The following is a 19,562-nucleotide window of genomic DNA, read 5'->3' on the forward strand; positions in this document are numbered from 1 at the left end:
TTCTTGGATCCCCAAAATTACCTAATACTCTTTCTGTATCCTGATTTTGGATGCCCACCCAACCGTTCATGTCTCCTAGTAGAATTATTCTTTCCCCATGTTTATTTATTTGTGATTATTTTAAACTAAATGATTTGGTTTAAAAAGCATCTCTGTAGGTTAAAAATTCAACTATTTTGTTGAAAAATCTTCATTTTTCATCGAAAATTAAAAATTTTTAAATCGAAACTTCCTCCTTTATAACGGATAATATATGTTTTTGTAGAGAATTCATCTTTCCAGGCTGAAAATAAACATTTTTCATGAAAATTCAACTGTCTTCGAGAAATTTCGTCTTTTTGGTTTGAAAATTCAAAGTTTTGGTTTTTGGTTAAAGTGTAATCTTTTTTGTTTCTTAAAACTCAACCATTGGGTTAAAATTAATCTTTCTAGGTTAAAAATTCAAATATTTTGTTAAAAAATCTAATTTTTTGGTTGGAAATTCAAATGTTCAAAATGGAACCTTCGTCCTTTTGAATTGAAAATATATCTGTTTCATATAGTATAAAATTCATGTTTCTTGCTTAAGAATAAAGTGTTTTGTTGAAAATTCAAAGTCTTAGTTTAATTTTAAGTATAACCTGTTATTTTAATCTCGGCGAATTGGTTAAAATTGACCTTTCTGGGTTAAAAATTCAAATATTTATTTTAAAAATCTTTTTTTTTTTAGTAGAAAATTCAAATTTTTTAATGGAAACTTCGTCTTTTTGAATTAAAAATCAATCCTTTTTTGTGGAATCTTTGTAGATTAAAAATTTAATTATTTTGTTTAAAAATCTTATTTTTTTGTCGAGAATTCAAATTATTTAAGTGAAAAATCCGTCTTTTCGAATTTAAAATCTATCTGCTTAATATAAAATTCATCATTCTTGGTTGAGAACAAACATTTTTGATGAAAATTCAACTGTTTTCCAAAAAGTTGGTCTTTTTGGTTTAAAAATTCATCTATTAATTTTTTTTATTTTTTGAAGTCCAAACTTTTTTTAACTCGATCATTTGGTTAAAAATTATCGTTGTAGATTAAAAATTGATTTTTTTTAATCTAATTTTTTAGTATAAAATGATGCTTTAGTATAATATATTAAGCTTTAGTATAAAATGCATCGTTCTCGATTGAGAACAAATATTTTTGATGAAAATTCAAATTCATTTTTTTCTAATCTAATTTTTTTATCGAAAATTCAAATTTTGTAACTGGAAAATTCGTCTTTTTGAATTTAAACTCTAACTGCTTTAGTATAAAATGCATCGTTCTCGGTTGAGAACAAACATTTTTGATGAAAATTCAAATTCATTTTTTTTTAATCTAATTTTTTTGTCGATAATTCAAATTTTTTAACTGGAAAATTCGTCTTTTTGAATTTAAACTCTAACTGCTTTAGTACAAAATGCATCGTTCTCGGTTGAGAACAAACATTTTTGATGAAAATTCAACTGTCTTCCAGAAATGTTGTCTTTTTGGTTTCAAAATTCATTTTTTCATTTTTTTGTTTGTTGTTTAAAGTCCAATATTTTTTTTGCTTTTAAATCCGATCATTTGGTTAAAATTTATCTTTGTAGATTAAAAATTTAACTATTTTGTTTAAAAATCTTATTTTTTGGCCGAAAATTAAAATCTTTTAAATGAAAAATTCGTCTTTTTGAATTAAAGATTTATCTGCTTTAGTATGAAATGCATCGTTCTCCGTTGACAATAAAAATTATTTATGAAAATTCAACTGTATTCCAAAAATTTCGTCTTTATGGTTTAACAATTCATTTTTTTTATTTTGTTTGATGTCCAATATATTTATTTTGAACTCGATCATTTGGTTAAAATTGATGTTTGTAGATTTAAAAATTTAACTATTTTGTTTAAAAATCTTATTTTTTGGTCGAAAATTTAAATTTTTTAAATGGAAAATTTATCCTTTTTAATTTAAGATCTATCTTCTTTGTCATAAAATTCATCATTCTTGGTTGAGAATAAACATTTTTGATGAAAACTCAAACTGTCTTTCAAAAATTTCGTCCTTTTGGTTTGAAAATTCGCAGTTTGTGTTTTTCGTTAGAGTGAAATCTTTTTTTGATTTTGAAAACTCAATCATTGGGTTCAAATTTATCTTTCTAGGTTAGAAATTGTTAAAAAATTGTACTTTTTGAGCGAAAATTCAAATTTTTTAAATGGAAATTTCGTCCTTTTCAATTGAAAATTCATCTTTTTTGTAAAAAATTCATATTTCTTGGTTGGCAACAAACTTTTTTGTTGAAAATTCAGCTGTCTTAAAAAATTTCGTATTTTTGGTTTAAAAATGCAACTTTTCAGTTTTTGGTAGAAATTTAATTTTTTTAAACTTCAAAAATTCAACTTTTTTCATGGAAACTTCGTTCTTTTGAATTAAAAATCAGTCCTTTTTTGTGTAAAATTCATCTTTCTTGGTTGAGAATAAACTTTTGTTTAAATTCAACTGTCTTCGAAAAAATTTCTCTTTTTGGTGTCAAAATTCATCTTTTAACTTTTGTTTTTATTTCAAGTCCAATCTTTTTTTTTAAACCCGATCACTTTATTAAAATTTATCTTTGTACATTAAAAATTTAACTATTTTGTCTAAAAATCTTACTTTTTAATCGAAAATTCAAATTTCTTAAATGGAAATTGCGTCATTTTCAATTGAAAATTCATCTTCTTTGTAGAAAATTCATATTTCTTGGTTGACAACAAACTTTTTTGATGAAAATTCAACTGTCTTCAAAAATTTCGTATTTTTGGTTTAAAAATGCAACTTTTCAGTTTTTGGTAGAAATTTAATTTTTTTAAACTTCAAAAATTCAACTTTTTTCATGGAAACTTCGTTCTTTTGAATTAAAAATCAGTCCTTTTTTGTGGAAAATTCTTCTTTCTTAGTTGAGAATAAACTTTTGTTTAAATTCAACTGTCTTCTAAAATATTTCTCTTTTTGGTTTCAAAATTCATCTTTTAACTTTTTTTTATTTCAAGTCCAATCTTTTTTTTTTGTTTTTTTAAAACTCGATCACCTTATTAAAATTTATCTTTGTACATTAAAAATTTAACTATTTTGTTTAAAAATCTTACTTTTTAATCGAAAATTCCAATTTTTTAAATGGAAATTGCGTCCTTTTCAATTGAAAATTCATCTTTTTTGTAGAAAATTCATATTTCTTGGTTGACAACAAACTTTTTTGATGAAAATTCAGCTGTCTTCCAAAATTTCGTATTTTCGGTTTAAAAATTCAAAGTTTGTGTTTTTCATTAGAGTGCAATCTTGTTTTGTTTTTGAAAACTCAATAATTGGGTTAAAATTGATCTTTCTAGGTTATAAATTCAAATATTTTGTTAAAAAATTGTACTTTTTGATCGAAAATTCAAATTTTTTAAATGGAAATTGCGTCCTTTTCAATTGAAAATTCATCTTTTTTGTAGAAAATTCATATTTCTTGGTTGACAACAAACTTTTTTGATGAAAATTCAGCTGTCTTCCAAAATTTCGTATTTTCGGTTTAAAAATTCAAAGTTTGTGTTTTTCATTAGAGTGCAATCTTCTTTTGTTTTTGAAAACTCAATAATTGGGTTAAAATTGATGTTTCTAGGTTATAAATTCAAATATTTTGTTAAAAAATTGTACTTGTTGATCGAAAATTCAAATTTTTTAAATGGAAATTTCGTCCTTTTCAATTGAAAATTCATCTTTTTTGTAAAAAATTCATATTTCTTGGTTAGCAACAAACTTTTTTGTTGAAAAAACAGCTGTTTTCAAAAATTTCTTATTTTTGGTTTAAAAATGCAACTTTTCAATTTTTGGTAGAAATTAGATTTTTTTTAAACTTCAAAAATTCAACTTATTTCATGGAAAATTCGTTTTTTTGAATTAAAAATAAATCTTTTTTATGTAGAAAATTCATCTTTCTTGGTTGAAAATAAACTTTTTTGTTAAAAATTCAACTGTTTTCAAAGAAATTCGTCTTTTTTGGATTAAAAATTGAATTAATTGCTCTTTGCTGGAAGTTGAATCTTTTTTTAGTCCATTATATATTACTATTTATTCTATCAACTATAAGTCTGAAAATATGAAAAAAGTTAGTAAATTATGATTTCATCCTTAATTTGGCAGATCTCAACCCCAGTTGGATGTCCACCAGCGAAAACATAAAAATGAGAGACCTTACGAGTGTCAATTTTGCTCTAAACGATTTTTATCCATGGATAGTCTCCGGAGACACAGAAAACTTCACCTTCCTGATAAACTTTTTCAGTGCAAGCAGTGTGGAAAGCGATTTAATCGAGCAAATTCCCTGACAAACCATCTTCTCACTCATCAAGTCGAAGCCAAACAGTCTATGATCTGTCAGTTCTGCGATGCGTGTAATGAAGTTTTTCTTGATGTTTCTGAAGCTGAATCTCATATTCAAGTCTGCAAATCAAGCGATTCGCCTAAGATTGAAGAGAAAAGTCTCAATGCTATCTACAGGTATCAGTAATCAGTAATCAGGGTGCCTATCAGACCGGGAAACCGGGAAAACATCCGATTTTATTATTTGGTTAAAAATTTAACAATTTTCTCTTGTTTAGAATTCATATTTTGTTTCTGATATCAACTGAAATCCTTTTTGGATGAAAACTTTTCTGAAAATGAGTGTTTTTGATTTAAAAGCTCATCTTCTTAGTCGAAATATTGCATTTTTCTTGGATGAAAATGCAACTGTTTTTTTTGAAAATATAACTATTTCCTAAGAAATGTACTTTTTATATAAAATTAGTATTTTTGTGTTGAAAAGTCAATTCAAATCTTTTTGGATAAAAATTCTACTGTTTTGGTGGAAATTTAACTAAATTGTAGAAAATGTACTTTTTGTTTAAAATTTAAATTTTGGTGTTAAAAAATGAACTAAAATCTTTTCTGGATAAAAGTTTTTCATTAAAACTTTCTCTGTTTTAGTACAAATTTCATTTTTCTTCGATAAAATTAAAAATGCAACTATTTGGTAAAAATTCAACAATTATATTAAAAAGCCATCCTTTTTAGTTAAAAATTCATCTTTTTTTATTGAAAATTCGATTTTTTTAAATCAAAACCTACTTCTTGTATAAAAATTCACATTTTGATATTGAAAAGTCAACTGGAATCTTTTTTGGATAAAAATTTAACAATTACAAACAAAATTTATCTGTTTTAAAATAAATTTGATCTTTTTTGGATAAAAATGCAACTATTTGGTAAATAGTTCAACAATTTTGTTGAAAAATCATCCTTTTTGGTTAAAGGTTTAACAATTAAGCAGAAAATTAACTTATTGTTTAAAATTCTTCTTTTGGGTTTGGAAACTGAACTGGAATCTTCTTTGGATGAAAATGTAACTATTTTTTACGTTTTTTTTTTAATTCATCTGTTTCAGAAGAAATTTCATCTTTCTTGAATAAAAATGCTACTGTTTGGTTGAAAATTTATCAATTTTGTTAAAAAGTCGTACTTTTTTACTGAGAATTTTTCTGTTTTGTTTAAAATTTTACTGTTTCGTAGAAAATTGACTTTTCGTTTAAATTTAATGTTTTGTTCTTGAAAAGAGTAATATAACCTTTTCTGGATAAAAATTAAACTATTTTTTGTTATTTTAAAAATTTTAGAAATTCATCTTAGAAAATGGACTTTTTGTTTAAATTTAATATTTTGGTGTTGGAAAGAGAAATAAAATCTTTTTTGAATAAAAATTAAACTATTTTTTGATATTTTGGGTTTTAATTAAAAATTCATCGTTTTTAAGAGAAATTTCATTTTTCTTGCATAAAAATGCAACTGTTTGGTTGAAAATCAAACCATTTTGTTAAAAATTCATACTTTTTGGTTGAAAATTCTACTGTTTTGTGGAAAATTTAACTAAATCGTAGAAAATTTACTTTTTGTTTAAAATTTAAATTTTGGTGTTGAAAAATGAACTAAAATCTATACTGGATGAAAGTAAAAAAAATTGCAATTTTTTGTTAAAAATTCCTCGGTTTTAGTATAAATGTCATCTTTCTTCGATAAAATTAAAAATGCAACTATTTGGTCAAGAATTCAACAATTAATTAAAAAGTCATCCTTTCTCGTAAAAAGTTCGTCTTTTTGGATTGGAAATTTAATTTTTTCATGGAAACTTATTTCTTGCATAAAAATTCACATTTTGATATTGAAAAGTCAAATGGAATTTTTTTTAAATGAAAATTCGACAATTAAAAAATAATTTTAAGATAGATTTATCCGTTTTAAAAGAAATTTGATCTTTTTTGGATAAAAAAATGCAACTATTTAGTAGATAATTCAACAATTTGGTTAAAAAGTCATCGTTTTGTAGAGAAAAGTCGATTCAAATCTTTCTGGATGAAAATTCAACTCTTTTTTTTGGAAATTTTTATTTATTTTTTTTTATTTAAAAATTAACCTGTTTGAGTAGAATATTAATTTTTCTTGGGCAAAATCATCCTTTTTGGTTAAAAATTCAACTATATGAAGCAGAAAATTAACTTATAGTTTACAATTCTTCTTTTGGGATTGGAATATGAACTGGAATCTTCTTTGGATAAAAATGTACCTATCTTTTATTTTTTTTTTAATTCATCTGTTTTAGAAGAAATTTCATCTTTCTGACATAAAAATGCTACTGTTTGGTTGAAAATTGATCAATTTTGTTAAAAAGTCGTACTTTTTTATTGAGAATTTTTCTGTTTTGTTTAAAATTTTACTGTTTCGTAGAAAATTGACTTTTTGTTTAAATTTAATGTTTTGTTCTTGAAAAGAGTAATATAACCTTTTCTGGATAAAAATTAAACTATTTTTTGTTATTTTAAAAATTTTAGAAATTCACCTTTTTTTAAAGAAATTTAATCTTTTTTGATAAAAATGCAACTGTTTGGTTGAAAATTAAACTATTTCGTAAAAAATGTACTTTTTGTTAAAAATTTATGTTTTGGTGTTGAAAAATGAACTGAATATCTTGTCAGGATGAAAGTTAAAAAATTGCAGTTTTTTATTAAAAACTCCTCTGTCTTAGTACAAACTTTATCTTTGTTCAATACAATTAAAAATGCAATTAAACACATTTAAAAAAAATGTTAGGAAAAATGTATTTGTTTTAAAAGAAACTTATCTTTTTTTGATAAAAATGCAACTGTTTGGTTGAAAATTCGTCTATTTGGATACAAAAGTTAATTCAAATCTTTTTAAAAGAAAATTAAATTCTTTTTTTTAGAAATTCCTTTTTTTTATAGAAAAGTTAATTCGAATCTTTTTTGCAAGATAATTAAACTCTTTTTTTCAAAAAATTTGTCTTTTTCATTTAAAAATTCACCTGTTTTAGTAGAATTTTCATTTTTGTTTGGTAAAAGTCATCCTTTTTGGTAAAAGTTAAAAAATTATGCAGAACAAATTCTCATTTTGGGATTGGAAATTAAACTGGAATCCTCTTTCGATGAAACTAATTATTTTTCACGTTTTTTTTTAATTCATCTGTTTCAGAAGAAATTTCACTTTTTGGTTGAAAACTTTGCTGTTTTGTTAGAAATTTAACTATTACGTAGAAAAATAAATTTTTTTTGAATTTAATAATTTGGCGTTGAAAAGAGAACTGAAATCTTTTCTGAATAAAAATCAAACTATTTTTTTATATTTAAAAAAAAATAAAAATTCATCTTTTTAAATAGAAATTTCATCTTTCTTAGATAGAAATTAAACTGAATGGTTAAAAATTCTACTGTTTTTGTTGAAAATTGAACTATTTCATAGAAAATTTACTGTTTGTTTAAAATTTATATTTTGGTGTTAAAAAATGAACTGAAATCTTTTCCAGATAAAAGTTTAAAAATTACAGTTTTTTATCAAAAACTCATCTGTTTTAGTAAAAATTTCATCTTTCTTCGATAAAATTAAAAATGAAACTTTTTGGGAAAAAATGCAACAATTATATCAAAAAGTCATCCTTCTTGGTTAAAAATTCATCTTTTTGGATTAAAAATTCATTTTTTTCGCGGAAACTTATTCTTTGTACAAAAATTCACATTGTGATATTGAAAAGTAAACTGGAATCTTTTTTGGGTGAAAATTTAACAATTAAAAAATAATTTTGTAAGAAAAGTTGATCTGTTTTTAAAAAAATGTTATATTTTTTGGATAAAAATGCACCTATTTGGTAGAAAATTCAACAAATTTGTCAAAAAGTCCACCTTTTAGTTAAAAAATTCGTGTTTTTGGATTGAAAATTCAATTGTTTTCTAGAAACTTTTTTCTTGTATAAAAATTCATATGTTGATCGTGAAAAGTCAACTGAATTTTTTTATTTAAAATTCATATCTATTAGAAATTTCATTTCTTTAAATGAAAATACAACTTTTTGGTTAAAAATTATTCTTTTTTGCTTGCGAATTCAATTATTTTCTTTGGAAGATTCGGTTGAATCCCTTTTTTAAGAAATCATTTTTTTAGATATATATTTTTTGTTGACAATGCATCTTTTTGATTGAAATTTTGCCAATTTTTTTTTGTTTTTAATTAATCTTATTGAATTAAAAATTCAACTACTTGGCTCAAAGGTGAACTACATTATTAATTATTTTATTGAAAGCTTATATCTAGTTAAAAATGAAACTTTTTAGTGGAAAGGCCTTTTTTCTTGAAGATTAATTTTTTAACTAAGAAGGTAAATTTTACATTGTTTTTAAGATAGAGTTTTTTTAGTAGAAAATTTTCCTTTTCTACTAAAAAGAAAAAGAATTTTTGTTGGGTAAAAATGCATTAGTTTCGTGTAAAATTAATTTTTTGCTGAAAAGATATATTTTTTGTTTGAAAATCCAATTTTGGTTGAGAAAATTCGTCTTTTGGTTTGAAGGCTTAATAATTTAGATAAACATTTATTTCTTTCTTGAGTAAAAAATTTTTATTTCTTGAAAATTCGACTGATTACTTCGAAGGAATTTTCCCTGAGAGTAACTCATTTTTCAGCTTTTTAAAAATAAGTATTTTTAAGAATATACATATGAAAAGATATGGAAGAAAATTAAAATTTTTTAAAAAGAGATTTAAAAAATAAATCTTCAAATACTGCTTTAAAATTTTATTTTTAAATATTGAGAAATGTAGAAATGGTTTTAAATTTTTCAAAAAAAAATCATTTTCGTATTTTTTTCGGAACTTTTAAATATATTTTAAAATAAATTGAATTTTTCTACAACTTTTAGAAAATCCTGCAAATTTCAAAAAAGTCCCTTAATTTTGAATTCATAAATAACAATAGAATACTTATTATTTATAGAAAAAGTTAGAATAATCTTAAGAAATATTGAAAAGTTTTAAAATGATTCAAATTAAATTTAGAACTTGTAATGACTTAAGATAATTTAAACGAACTGTGTGTACCGACAAAATTCGGATATTCGTACCAAAATTGTGAAAGACTTTAAAAAAATAAAAACTTTTTCTTAAGATTCTTTGGAAAATTGAAAATGATTTTTCATCTTGAAAAATTATTGAAACAGAAAATTTAAAAAGATTTTAAGAGATTTCAAAAATTATCAAAAAAGAGCCGGGAAGATTTTAAGGATTTTTTTTAATTGGCAGGATTTTCAAAAAATTGTAGGAAAAATTCGATTAATTTAAAACTATATTTAGAAGTTCTACAAAAAAAAGTTCGCACCCTTCGTTTAAATTGAAATCGTTTCAAGCTTTTAATTAATTTTAAATATTTTCAAAACTTCTAAATATCTCTTAAAATTACTCTAACTTTTTCGACAAATAATAAGTGTTCAATTATTATTTCTATATAAAAATTCAAGAATTTCGCTTACAAATTACAATTTTTTTAAAAAGAAGAATAAAAATTTTAACGTTTAAAGTTTAAAAGCTTTGCCAAACTTTAACAATTTAAAGCTATATTATATATTATTATGGAGTTATTTTCAAGTTGAAAATAGTTTATAAAGTTTCAAACGCACGTTTACATTTTTTAATGGCTAAAAAAAATGAAGGGAAATAATATATTAATAAATTTATTTAATAAATTTAATATAAAAAATAATATAAAGACCTAAAAATGAATAAAAAATATTTCATTGCTGAATTATTAAATTTTCAATTTAAAATAATTTATTTATTTATATTTACAGTTGATAAAATAAAACTGATTTTTTTTCAAAAATTTTCAACTTCAAATGCTGTCAATTTTTAATTGTTTAAATCTTGAAGACTGCACTTTAATTATTTAAAAAACTGCTGAAATCGAACTTGGGCATATTTTTCTTCTGAAAATTCGTAAAATTCCCGGTCAAGAAATAAATTCACTGTCATTCATTGAACTTAAAAAATTCTCACTTCTCAATTAATTCTATTTTTCCAGATGCGAGTTCTGCCAACGTTGTTTCACCTCCATTAAGTTTGCAAAGACTCATAGAAAATCTCACTCTGGTCCCACGCCTTTTATCTGCACAATTTGCAATGTGGCCTACGCAACTTATAATCAAGTACAAGCACACAAAAGCGCGCACAGAAAATCTTCTCAAAATCTTCGCTCAAAGGAAACCACAATCACAAAATTCTTCTTTTGCGAATATTGTGAGAAGGAATTTCTGCAGTTCACCAACATGAATGTTCATCGAAAATCGTGTGTCAAGACGAAAAACTGGACTTGTGGTTGCTGTTCTGCCGTATTTCCAAATAATTTTGAATTATCTAAACACAAAAGAAGAAGGGACCCTGGCGAAGACTGGTCCTGTGACTATTGCGATAAGAGTTTTGCAAACTTCTGCGGTCTTATAACTCATAAAGATTTGCATACGAGAACAAACAAGAATCTGCTTTTTGCCTGCTCTATTTGCGGGAAGAACTTCCATCAAGTAAGATTTTTCAACTTAATTTTTGAATTATTTTCTTTTAAAATCGATTATTTTTTCAGCTCTAATCAGGGTTGCTAAAAGAGCGTTACGAAATTCTAAAAATTGACCAAATTTTTAAATCTTGGTCAAAATTTTTTAGTTTCCTCCATTCCAACTTAAAAAAAAATTAATATGAAATTACCTTCTGCGAATTCATGGAAAAAAATTACGTCCCTTCGAACTCTATAAAAATCTTAAAAATAAACTTTTTCTCTCTTTAAATTCAGAAAAAAATTGAAAATAAACATTTACTCTCGCCTTAACTCAATAAAAATATAAAAAATAAAAGAGGATCATTCTTCCAATCAATAAAATATTGAAAAATAAAATTTGTCTTTCCATCTCGATAAAAATCTTATATACAAAAAGTGCCCCTTTTCTAATTTCGAAGAAACCGAAATTTCCTCCCTTCCAAAAATTTAATATAAAATTATCCTCCGCAAAAGAAAGGAAAAAAATATTTTAAATGTATTTTACTTATTTCATACAGATTTCAATGATTTACCAGTAATTTCTCAAATATTAAAAATATTTCGTAATGATTTTCGGTCAATTAAAAAGATTTCACAAAAAATTGCAATTATTTTCTAAGGATGTCGCAAAGATTGAAAATATTTCGCATAGAATTCGGATAATTTTAGAAGCTTTCGCACAGATTTCAACAATTTCACAAATATACCAAATACTTCAAAAAAATTTTAAAAGTATTTCAATTATTTCCAAAAGATTTCAAATATTTCGAAAAGATTTCAGATGGATTTACAATATTTTACAAAGATTCAAATTGTTTTAAAAAATATTACCAAATATTTAAAAAATGTTTCAAACATTTCGCTAATATTTCCAAAGAATTCAGAAATATTTCACAAAAATTTCAATGATTTACCAATAATGTCAAATATTTCGCAACAATTTGACAAATATAATTAAATATTTAAAAAATATTCGTAATATTTTACAAAGATTTTGGATAGTTTAAAAAATTTTCACAAAGACTTTAATAACTTTCGAAATATTTCCACAATTGCAAAAAAATATTGAATATTTTTAACACATTTTAAATATTTTCTCAATATTTCACAAATTTTTTTAATATTTCGTAAAAATTTTGGCTAGATTTAAAAGATTTCACAAAGATTTCTATGATTTCCCAAAAATTTTCACAAATATTTAAATTGTTTTTACAAATATTACGCAATATTTAAAAAATGTTTCAAACATTTCGCAAATATTTCCAAAGAATTCAGAAATATTTCACAAAAATTTCAATGATTTACCAATCATGTCAAATATTTCGCAACAATTTAACAAATATAATCAAATATTTAAAAAATATTCTTAATATTTTACAAAGATTTCGGATAGTTTAAAAAAATTTCACAAAAACTTTAATAACTGTCGAAATATTTCAACAATTGCCAAAAAATATTGAATATGTTCACACATTTAAAATATTTTCTCAATATTACACAAATTTTTTAAATATTTCGTAAAGCTTTTGGCTAGATTTAAAAGATTTCACAAAGATTTCAATGATTTCCCAAAGATTTCACAAATATTCAAATTGTTTTTACAAATATTACGAAATATTTAAAAAATTTCGGAAATTAAAAAATATTTCTCAAAAATTTCAATGATTTACCAATCATGTCAAATATTTCGCAACAATTTAACAAATATAATCAAATATTTAAAAAATATTCTTAATATTTTACAAAGATTTCGGATAGTTTAAAAAAAAATTCACAAAAACTTTAATAACTGTCGAAATATTTCAACAATTGCCAAAAAATATTGAATATGTTTAACACATTTTAAATATTTTCTCAATATTTCACAAATTTTTTAAATATTTCGTAAAGCTTTTGGCTAGATTTAAAAGATTTCACAAAGATTTCAATGATTTCCCAAAGATTTCACAAATATTCAAATTGTTTTTACAAATATTACGAAATACTTAAAAAATTTCGGAAATATAAAAAATATTTCTCAAAAATTTCAATGATTTACCAATCCTGTCAAATATTTCGCAACAATTTAACAAATATAATCAAATATTTAAAAAATATTCGTAATATTTTACAAAGATTTTGGATAGTTTAAAAAAATTTCACAAAGACTTTAATAACTTTCGAAATATTTCCACAATTGCAAAAAAATATTGAATAGTTTTAACACATTTTAAATATTTTCTCAATATTTTACAATTTTTTTTAATATTTCGTAAATATTTCACCAATTTTTTTAATATTTCGTAAAGATTTTGGGTAGATTTAAAAGATTTCACAAATATTTCTAAAAAATTTCACAAATATTCAAATTGTTTTTACAAATATTACCAAATATTTAAAAAATGTTTCAAACATTTCGCAAATATTTCCAAAGAATTCAGAAATATTTCACAAAAATTTCAATGATTTACCAATCATGTCAAATATTTCGCAACAATTTAACAAATATAATCAAATATTTAAAAAATATTCTTAATATTTTACAAAGATTTCGGATAGTTTAAAAAAAATTCACAAAAACTTTAATAACTGTCGAAATATTTCAACAATTGCCAAAAAAATATTGAATATTTTTAACACATTTTAAATATTTTCTCAATATTTCACAAATTTTTTAAATATTTCGTAAAGCTTTTGGCTAGATTTAAAAGATTTCACGAAGATTTCAATGATTTCCCAAAGATTTCACAAATATTCAAATTGTTTTTACAAATATTACCAAATATTTAAAAAATTTCGCAAAAATTTCGGAAATATAAAAAATATTTCACAAAAATTTCAATGATTTACCAATCATGTCAAATATTTCGCAACAATTTAACAAATATAATCAAATATTTAAAAAATATTCGTAATATTTTACAAAGATTTTGGATAGTTTAAAAAAATTTCACAAAGACTTTAATAACTTTCGAAATATTTCCACAATTGCAAAAAAATATTGAATATTTTTAACACATTTTAAATATTTTCTCAATATTTTACAATTTTTTAATATTTCGTAAAGATTTTGTGTAGATTTAAAAGATTTCACCAAGATACACATTGTTTTTACAAATATTACCAAATATTAAAAAAAAATTTCAAACATTTCGCAAAAATTTAAATGATTTAACAATCATGTCAAATATTTCGCAACAATTTAACAAATATATTCAAATATTTAAAAAATATTCTTAATATTTTACAAAGATTTCGGATGGTTAAAAAATTTTTCACAAAGATTTCAATAACTTTCGAAATATTTCAACAATTGCAAAAAAATATTGAATATTTTCAACACATTTGAAATATTTTCTAAATATTTCACCAATTTTTTTAATATTTCGTAAATATTTCACAATTTTTTAAAATATTTCGTAAATATTTTGGGTAGATTAAAAATATTTCGATGCTTTTCCGAAGATTTCAATCATTTGCTCGACGAAATCACAAATAAAACTAAAGCTACTAATAATGGCAGTCTCGAGAATGGCCGTGCGGTCCATGTGACCGCACGGGGAACATCATCGGTGCAAATTGCCCCTAAAATTTGTTTAAAAAAGCAGTCCTGGAAAACCTGGAAAAGTAATAAAATTTTGAAAGCGGTCTTCTATAGCAACCCTGACTTTCAATTGAAATAAAATATTTTCCCCGCTCTAATAATGATGAAATTTTCAGAAAGCTCATCTAACTATTCACACGAGAAGTCACACTGGGGAAAAGCCCTATGCCTGTGATTTGTGTGATAAGGCCTACAGTATTAAATGCGATAGAGATAATCACCGAAGGACTCACACTGGAGAACGTCCCTTCAAATGCACGATTTGTGAAAAAGCCTTTAAAAATCCAGCCAGACTTCGAGAACATATGCTAAATCATTCCGATATTCGACCCTATAAGTGCGATATTTGTGAGCAGGCTTTCAAAAAAGGCAGTGCAAAAAAAGTTCACATGCTCATTCATACTGGAGAAAAACCATTTCAATGCGATATTTGTGGTTTACATTTTCGAAGATCGGGAGATATGAAGAAACACAAAATCAGCCGGCATGAGCCAAAGCCTCAGGCTGATAAGACTGAAGTTACAGACTAATTTCCCAATTTGTTGACAAATAAAAGTATTTGTAAATAATTATTAGGGTGATTTAAAAAATTGTTTATTAATATAAACACGTACGGTAGCCAAATTAGGGTAGTCTTTTTAGTTAATTAAATTTCTGAACAAAACAAAAAATGAAAATCGGACTGAAAAATCCCGAAAAAAGAACCGAAATTTTAAAATTGCCAAATTTAAAGAATTACAAATTTTTTAAAACTTTTTTTAAAATTATTTTTTGAATTTAAAATAACAATAAGTGGCAAAAATGTATATTTCTGGATAAAAAGTTATGTTTGTAAATATGCATAGTATCTAAAAAAATTTAATTAAAAATGCGTTAAAAATTTTACATTTATAAATAATGTTAAAAATAAATATCCCGAATGGATATTTGATACTGCAAAATTCTTTAATGTAAGCAATTAAAGATGTAAAAAAAATCCATATTTATTCTTAAAAAATAAAATATTGAAAAATTGTATTTTTTAAATTGTTTGAATTTCAAATAACAATAATTTTTAAAAAACGTTCCTCAGTATAAAAAAATAAAAGAAAAAGATTTTTATTACAAAAGCAATACTTAAAAGAAATTATTATGCAAATTTAAAAAAAAGATCTTGTATTGAGAATGTTTATTCAATTATTTAAAACTTTAATTTAAACACTAATTTAAAAAATGGATTGAGAATGAAAAAATTCTTTGATTAAAATATATAATTATTGTATTTTTAAAAAATAAATATTATTGATTAAATTTTGTTTAATTGATTAAATTCGGGAACCTTCTGGTATCGGATAATTTATAATTTTAGAATTTTCTATCGCGAATTTTATTATTCGGAAATTTTTAAATTCAGTAAAACTATAAACTGTTCAGAAAATTTAAAATTTGGGATTTTTATATTTCTTTAATTTTATAATTTCAGGAATTTTCTATTTCTATTATTTTCTTTTTAGAAAATTTTACAGTGTCGAAAATTGTATTTTATTTTTTGGAAGAGAAATCAAGAAAAATAAAATTACCGTAAATGTAAAATTCCCGAATCATAAAATTGCCGAATTCAAACAATTAAAAAAATTCATTTTTAATCAATATTATTCATTCATTAAAAATAATATAATCAAATATTTTTATCCAAGAAAAAGATTTAATGTTTAAACTGTTTAAAATTATTTTTTGAATTTAAAATAACAATAATTAAACAAATATATATCTCTGGGAAAAAATTCTGTTTAGAAATGTGCATTGTATCAAAAAAAAATTAAAAAACGTTCTCAAAAATAGAATTATTAATTTAAAAAAAAAAACGTCGAGAAAAATAAAAACTTACTCATTATAGAAAAAATGTGGAACAAGTAAGAAAAAATTATTACTTTACTTAAAAATGAGTTAAAAATTTTTAATTTATGAATAATATTGAAAAGAAATCTGAAAAAAGAAAAAAACTTGCATTAAGAATTTGTATTCAATTATTTAAAATTGTAATTTAAACAATAATTCAAAAAATACATTGAGAATAAAAAAATTCTTTGATTAAAATATTTAATTATTGTATTTTAATAAATAAATATTATTGATTAAAATTTTTTTAATTGTTTGAATTCGAGCATTTTATGTGGAAATTTTATAATTTCGGGATTTTTATATTTTGGAAATTTTATTAATCGGGAATTTTACATTTACGGTAATTTTATTTTTCTGGACTTTTCCCCTAAAAAATAAAATTTCCGACACTGCAAAATTTCCAAAAAGAAAAGATTGGAAATAGAAAATTCCAGAAATTATAAAATTCCCACATAAAATGCTCGAATTCAAACAATTAAAAAAATTTTTTTATCAATATTATTTATTTAATAAAAATAATATAATCAAATATTTTTGTCCAGAAAAAATTTAATGTTTAAATTGTTTTAAATTATTTTTTAAATTTAAAATAATAATAATGGAAAAAAATATATTTTCGGATGAAAAATTCTGTTTGGAAATGTGCATAGTATTAAAACAGATAAAAAACGCTCTTAGAAATCGAATTATTAATTTTAAATAAAACGTTAAAAAGAATCTTCGAGATAAATCAGTGCTGAGTTGAAGGAAATTTTTTTTTATTCCGAAGCGCACGTGTTTTTACATGTGTCGGTGATATTATTTTTCGGGATTTTTCTCGCAAAAAATAAAATTTCCAAATCTTTAGAATTTCCGAATATTTTTAAATTATTCTTTAAATGAAAATTTAAAATATCTGAAAACAGAATTCTCAATGCAAGTTTTTTTTGAAAATTTATATAATAATTTTCTAAAATTATTGCTCTTCTAATAAAAATATTGTTTTTGTATATTTCGTTTACATGGATAAATTCTTTGTTTTTCAATTATTTTTATTTGAAATTCAAACAATAATTTTTTTTAATACATTGAACAGCCAATAATCAGTAACTTTTTTAAATTTATGCATTCTATGTCAAATTCTCATAGAAAAATTTGAAACAAGATAAAATTATTATTTTCCTTAGAAATGAGTTTAAAAAAATAGCATTAAATCATGAAAATAAATACACACATTTTACGCCATTGACAAAATAAAATCAACAAAAACAAATCAATAAAAATGACAAAACTCAAAAAGGGGACCTTTAAATCATATCCGATTTTGATTTTTTTTCTTTGTTTCGAAAATTTCTTCACTAAAAAGGTATTGCTCAGGCTCAGATTCCAAAATCATTTTTTCCCACTTATAAAATGAATCACCCTAATAATTGTTATTGTGTTATTTAAGGCAAACTTCATAAAGCTTTATATTTACATTTTTCACTGTTTAATGTTTAATGAAGAAAAATTTATAATTACAAACCCAATAAAATTTTTTTGAGAGTTTATGTTTTTTTTTGCTTCTAAACGCCTAGTAAACGAAACAATATATTTTTTAAATAAACAAAATTGGAACCTGAAAATTCAAAAAGATTAAACTTTTTAGAATGAATAATAATAATAATAATCTTAAAACTTTCATGTTTAGAATTTTTATGTTTTTGTGTTTAGAATAATTAAACTTTAAAACTTCACAATATTTAAAATTCTTCAATTTGAAGGGTGAGCATGACAAATATTTTTTTTTTATATCAATTAATTATAAAACTTTTTAATCATATGTTTTCATCGTCATAAAAATTTATATAATTTCAAATTAAAATTATAGTTTTAAATGTGCAATTTTAAAATCGTTTAATTTTTGAGCCCTTAAAACAAAAGTTTTTTTTTTTGCTTCGAAAACTTAAATTCGAAAATGTTTAGCTTAAAATTTCTGGATTTTTATTGAAAAAATTCATATCGAAGGTCTTGATAGACAGTTTTAAACTCATTTTTAATAAAAATATTGGAAAGATAAATAATAATACAAAAAATTAAAATATTTTTAATTGTTTCGTTTCAATTTTTTATTACAAAAGTGTCTTTTTTTAATTTTTCGAAATCGTATTATATCAAATTAAAAGAATTGATAGTTGCAGAATTTTCAGTTTAAAAATTTGTAATTACATAATCTTGAATTAAATTACTGCAGAATCAATTCAAAAAAATGAAAAATTGAAACAATAATTTTCTAAATTCAAGCCATAAAAATTAGAAGATTTTAGAAATAGGTCTTGAAATTTGAATTATTTTTTATTAAGAAATGTTCCAAAATATTGAACATTTCAAACTCAACTAAGCAAACACAATTCCGAAATAAATGGCTTAAAATTTTTGCATTTTAAATACTTTAATCATTAATAGGAATCGTTTTTTGTTTGTATTATTCTTTCAAAGAAAATTTATTTTAAATGCAACAACTTAAAATTGTCCGATTTTTTCTTAAAGATTTAAAAAAATGAATCATTGAAACATGTTCAATATTAATTTGAAAAATTCAAGAATATAATTGTAAATGATGTGTCTCAACTAAACGAATTAAGATTAAAAATCTATAAATTGCGTCTATTTAAAATCAAAATCGATACAAATTAAAATATCGGAAATATTCCATAAGTTTTAATTTTACAATTACAATAGAATTTTTAACATTGGGAATCATGGTGATTTAATTTTTGGATCTTAGAATCATTTATCTAATTAATTATAATTTTAAATTCTAATTGTTTAATGTAATAACAATTTAAAATCAAATTTCGTTTTAAATTTTACATTATCAAACTCTAGCCAACTTTAATCGCTTCGAATTGAAAATTATTTAAATCCAAAAGTTAAAAATTTTCAATTATTAAATTTGGAACGCTTTTAATTGGAAATAATATTTGAATTCCTTTGAATTTTAAATAATTCAATTTTCGAAATTTTAATCTTAAATCAATCATTTTCGAGATTCTTCAATATTCAAAGTAGAATTGTTCAATTTTAAATGCTTTCAATTATATGTGATATAATTTTAAATTAATACTAATAAAATTGTCAAATTTTCAACATTTTAGTATGAAATTGTATTATTTTAAGAGTCTTTGATTTAGATTTTTTCCCAATGTCAAATTATCAAAATTGCTACAAAATGCAT

General features: G+C 22.5%; 1 protein-coding gene across 1 annotated transcript in view; it reads left to right on the forward strand.

Moving 5' to 3' along the window:
- LOC117172862 (zinc finger protein 431-like) overlaps nt 1–15,186 on the forward strand; it is a 27,868-nt gene extending 12,682 nt beyond the window's left edge. Inside the window, exons 5-7 of the mRNA XM_033361125.1 lie at nt 4,149–4,505; nt 10,396–10,891; nt 14,602–15,186. Of these exons, the coding sequence (XP_033217016.1) occupies nt 4,149–4,505; nt 10,396–10,891; nt 14,602–15,015 (1,267 nt within the window). The 3' untranslated portion in view covers nt 15,016–15,186. The remainder of the gene's footprint in view (nt 1–4,148; nt 4,506–10,395; nt 10,892–14,601) is intronic.
- Nucleotides 15,187–19,562: the final 4,376 nt, after the last annotated feature.

The sequence above is a fragment of the Belonocnema kinseyi genome, chromosome 5 (assembly GCF_010883055.1).
Source record: "Belonocnema kinseyi isolate 2016_QV_RU_SX_M_011 chromosome 5, B_treatae_v1, whole genome shotgun sequence".
NCBI classification, from domain to species: Eukaryota; Metazoa; Arthropoda; class Insecta; order Hymenoptera; family Cynipidae; genus Belonocnema; species Belonocnema kinseyi.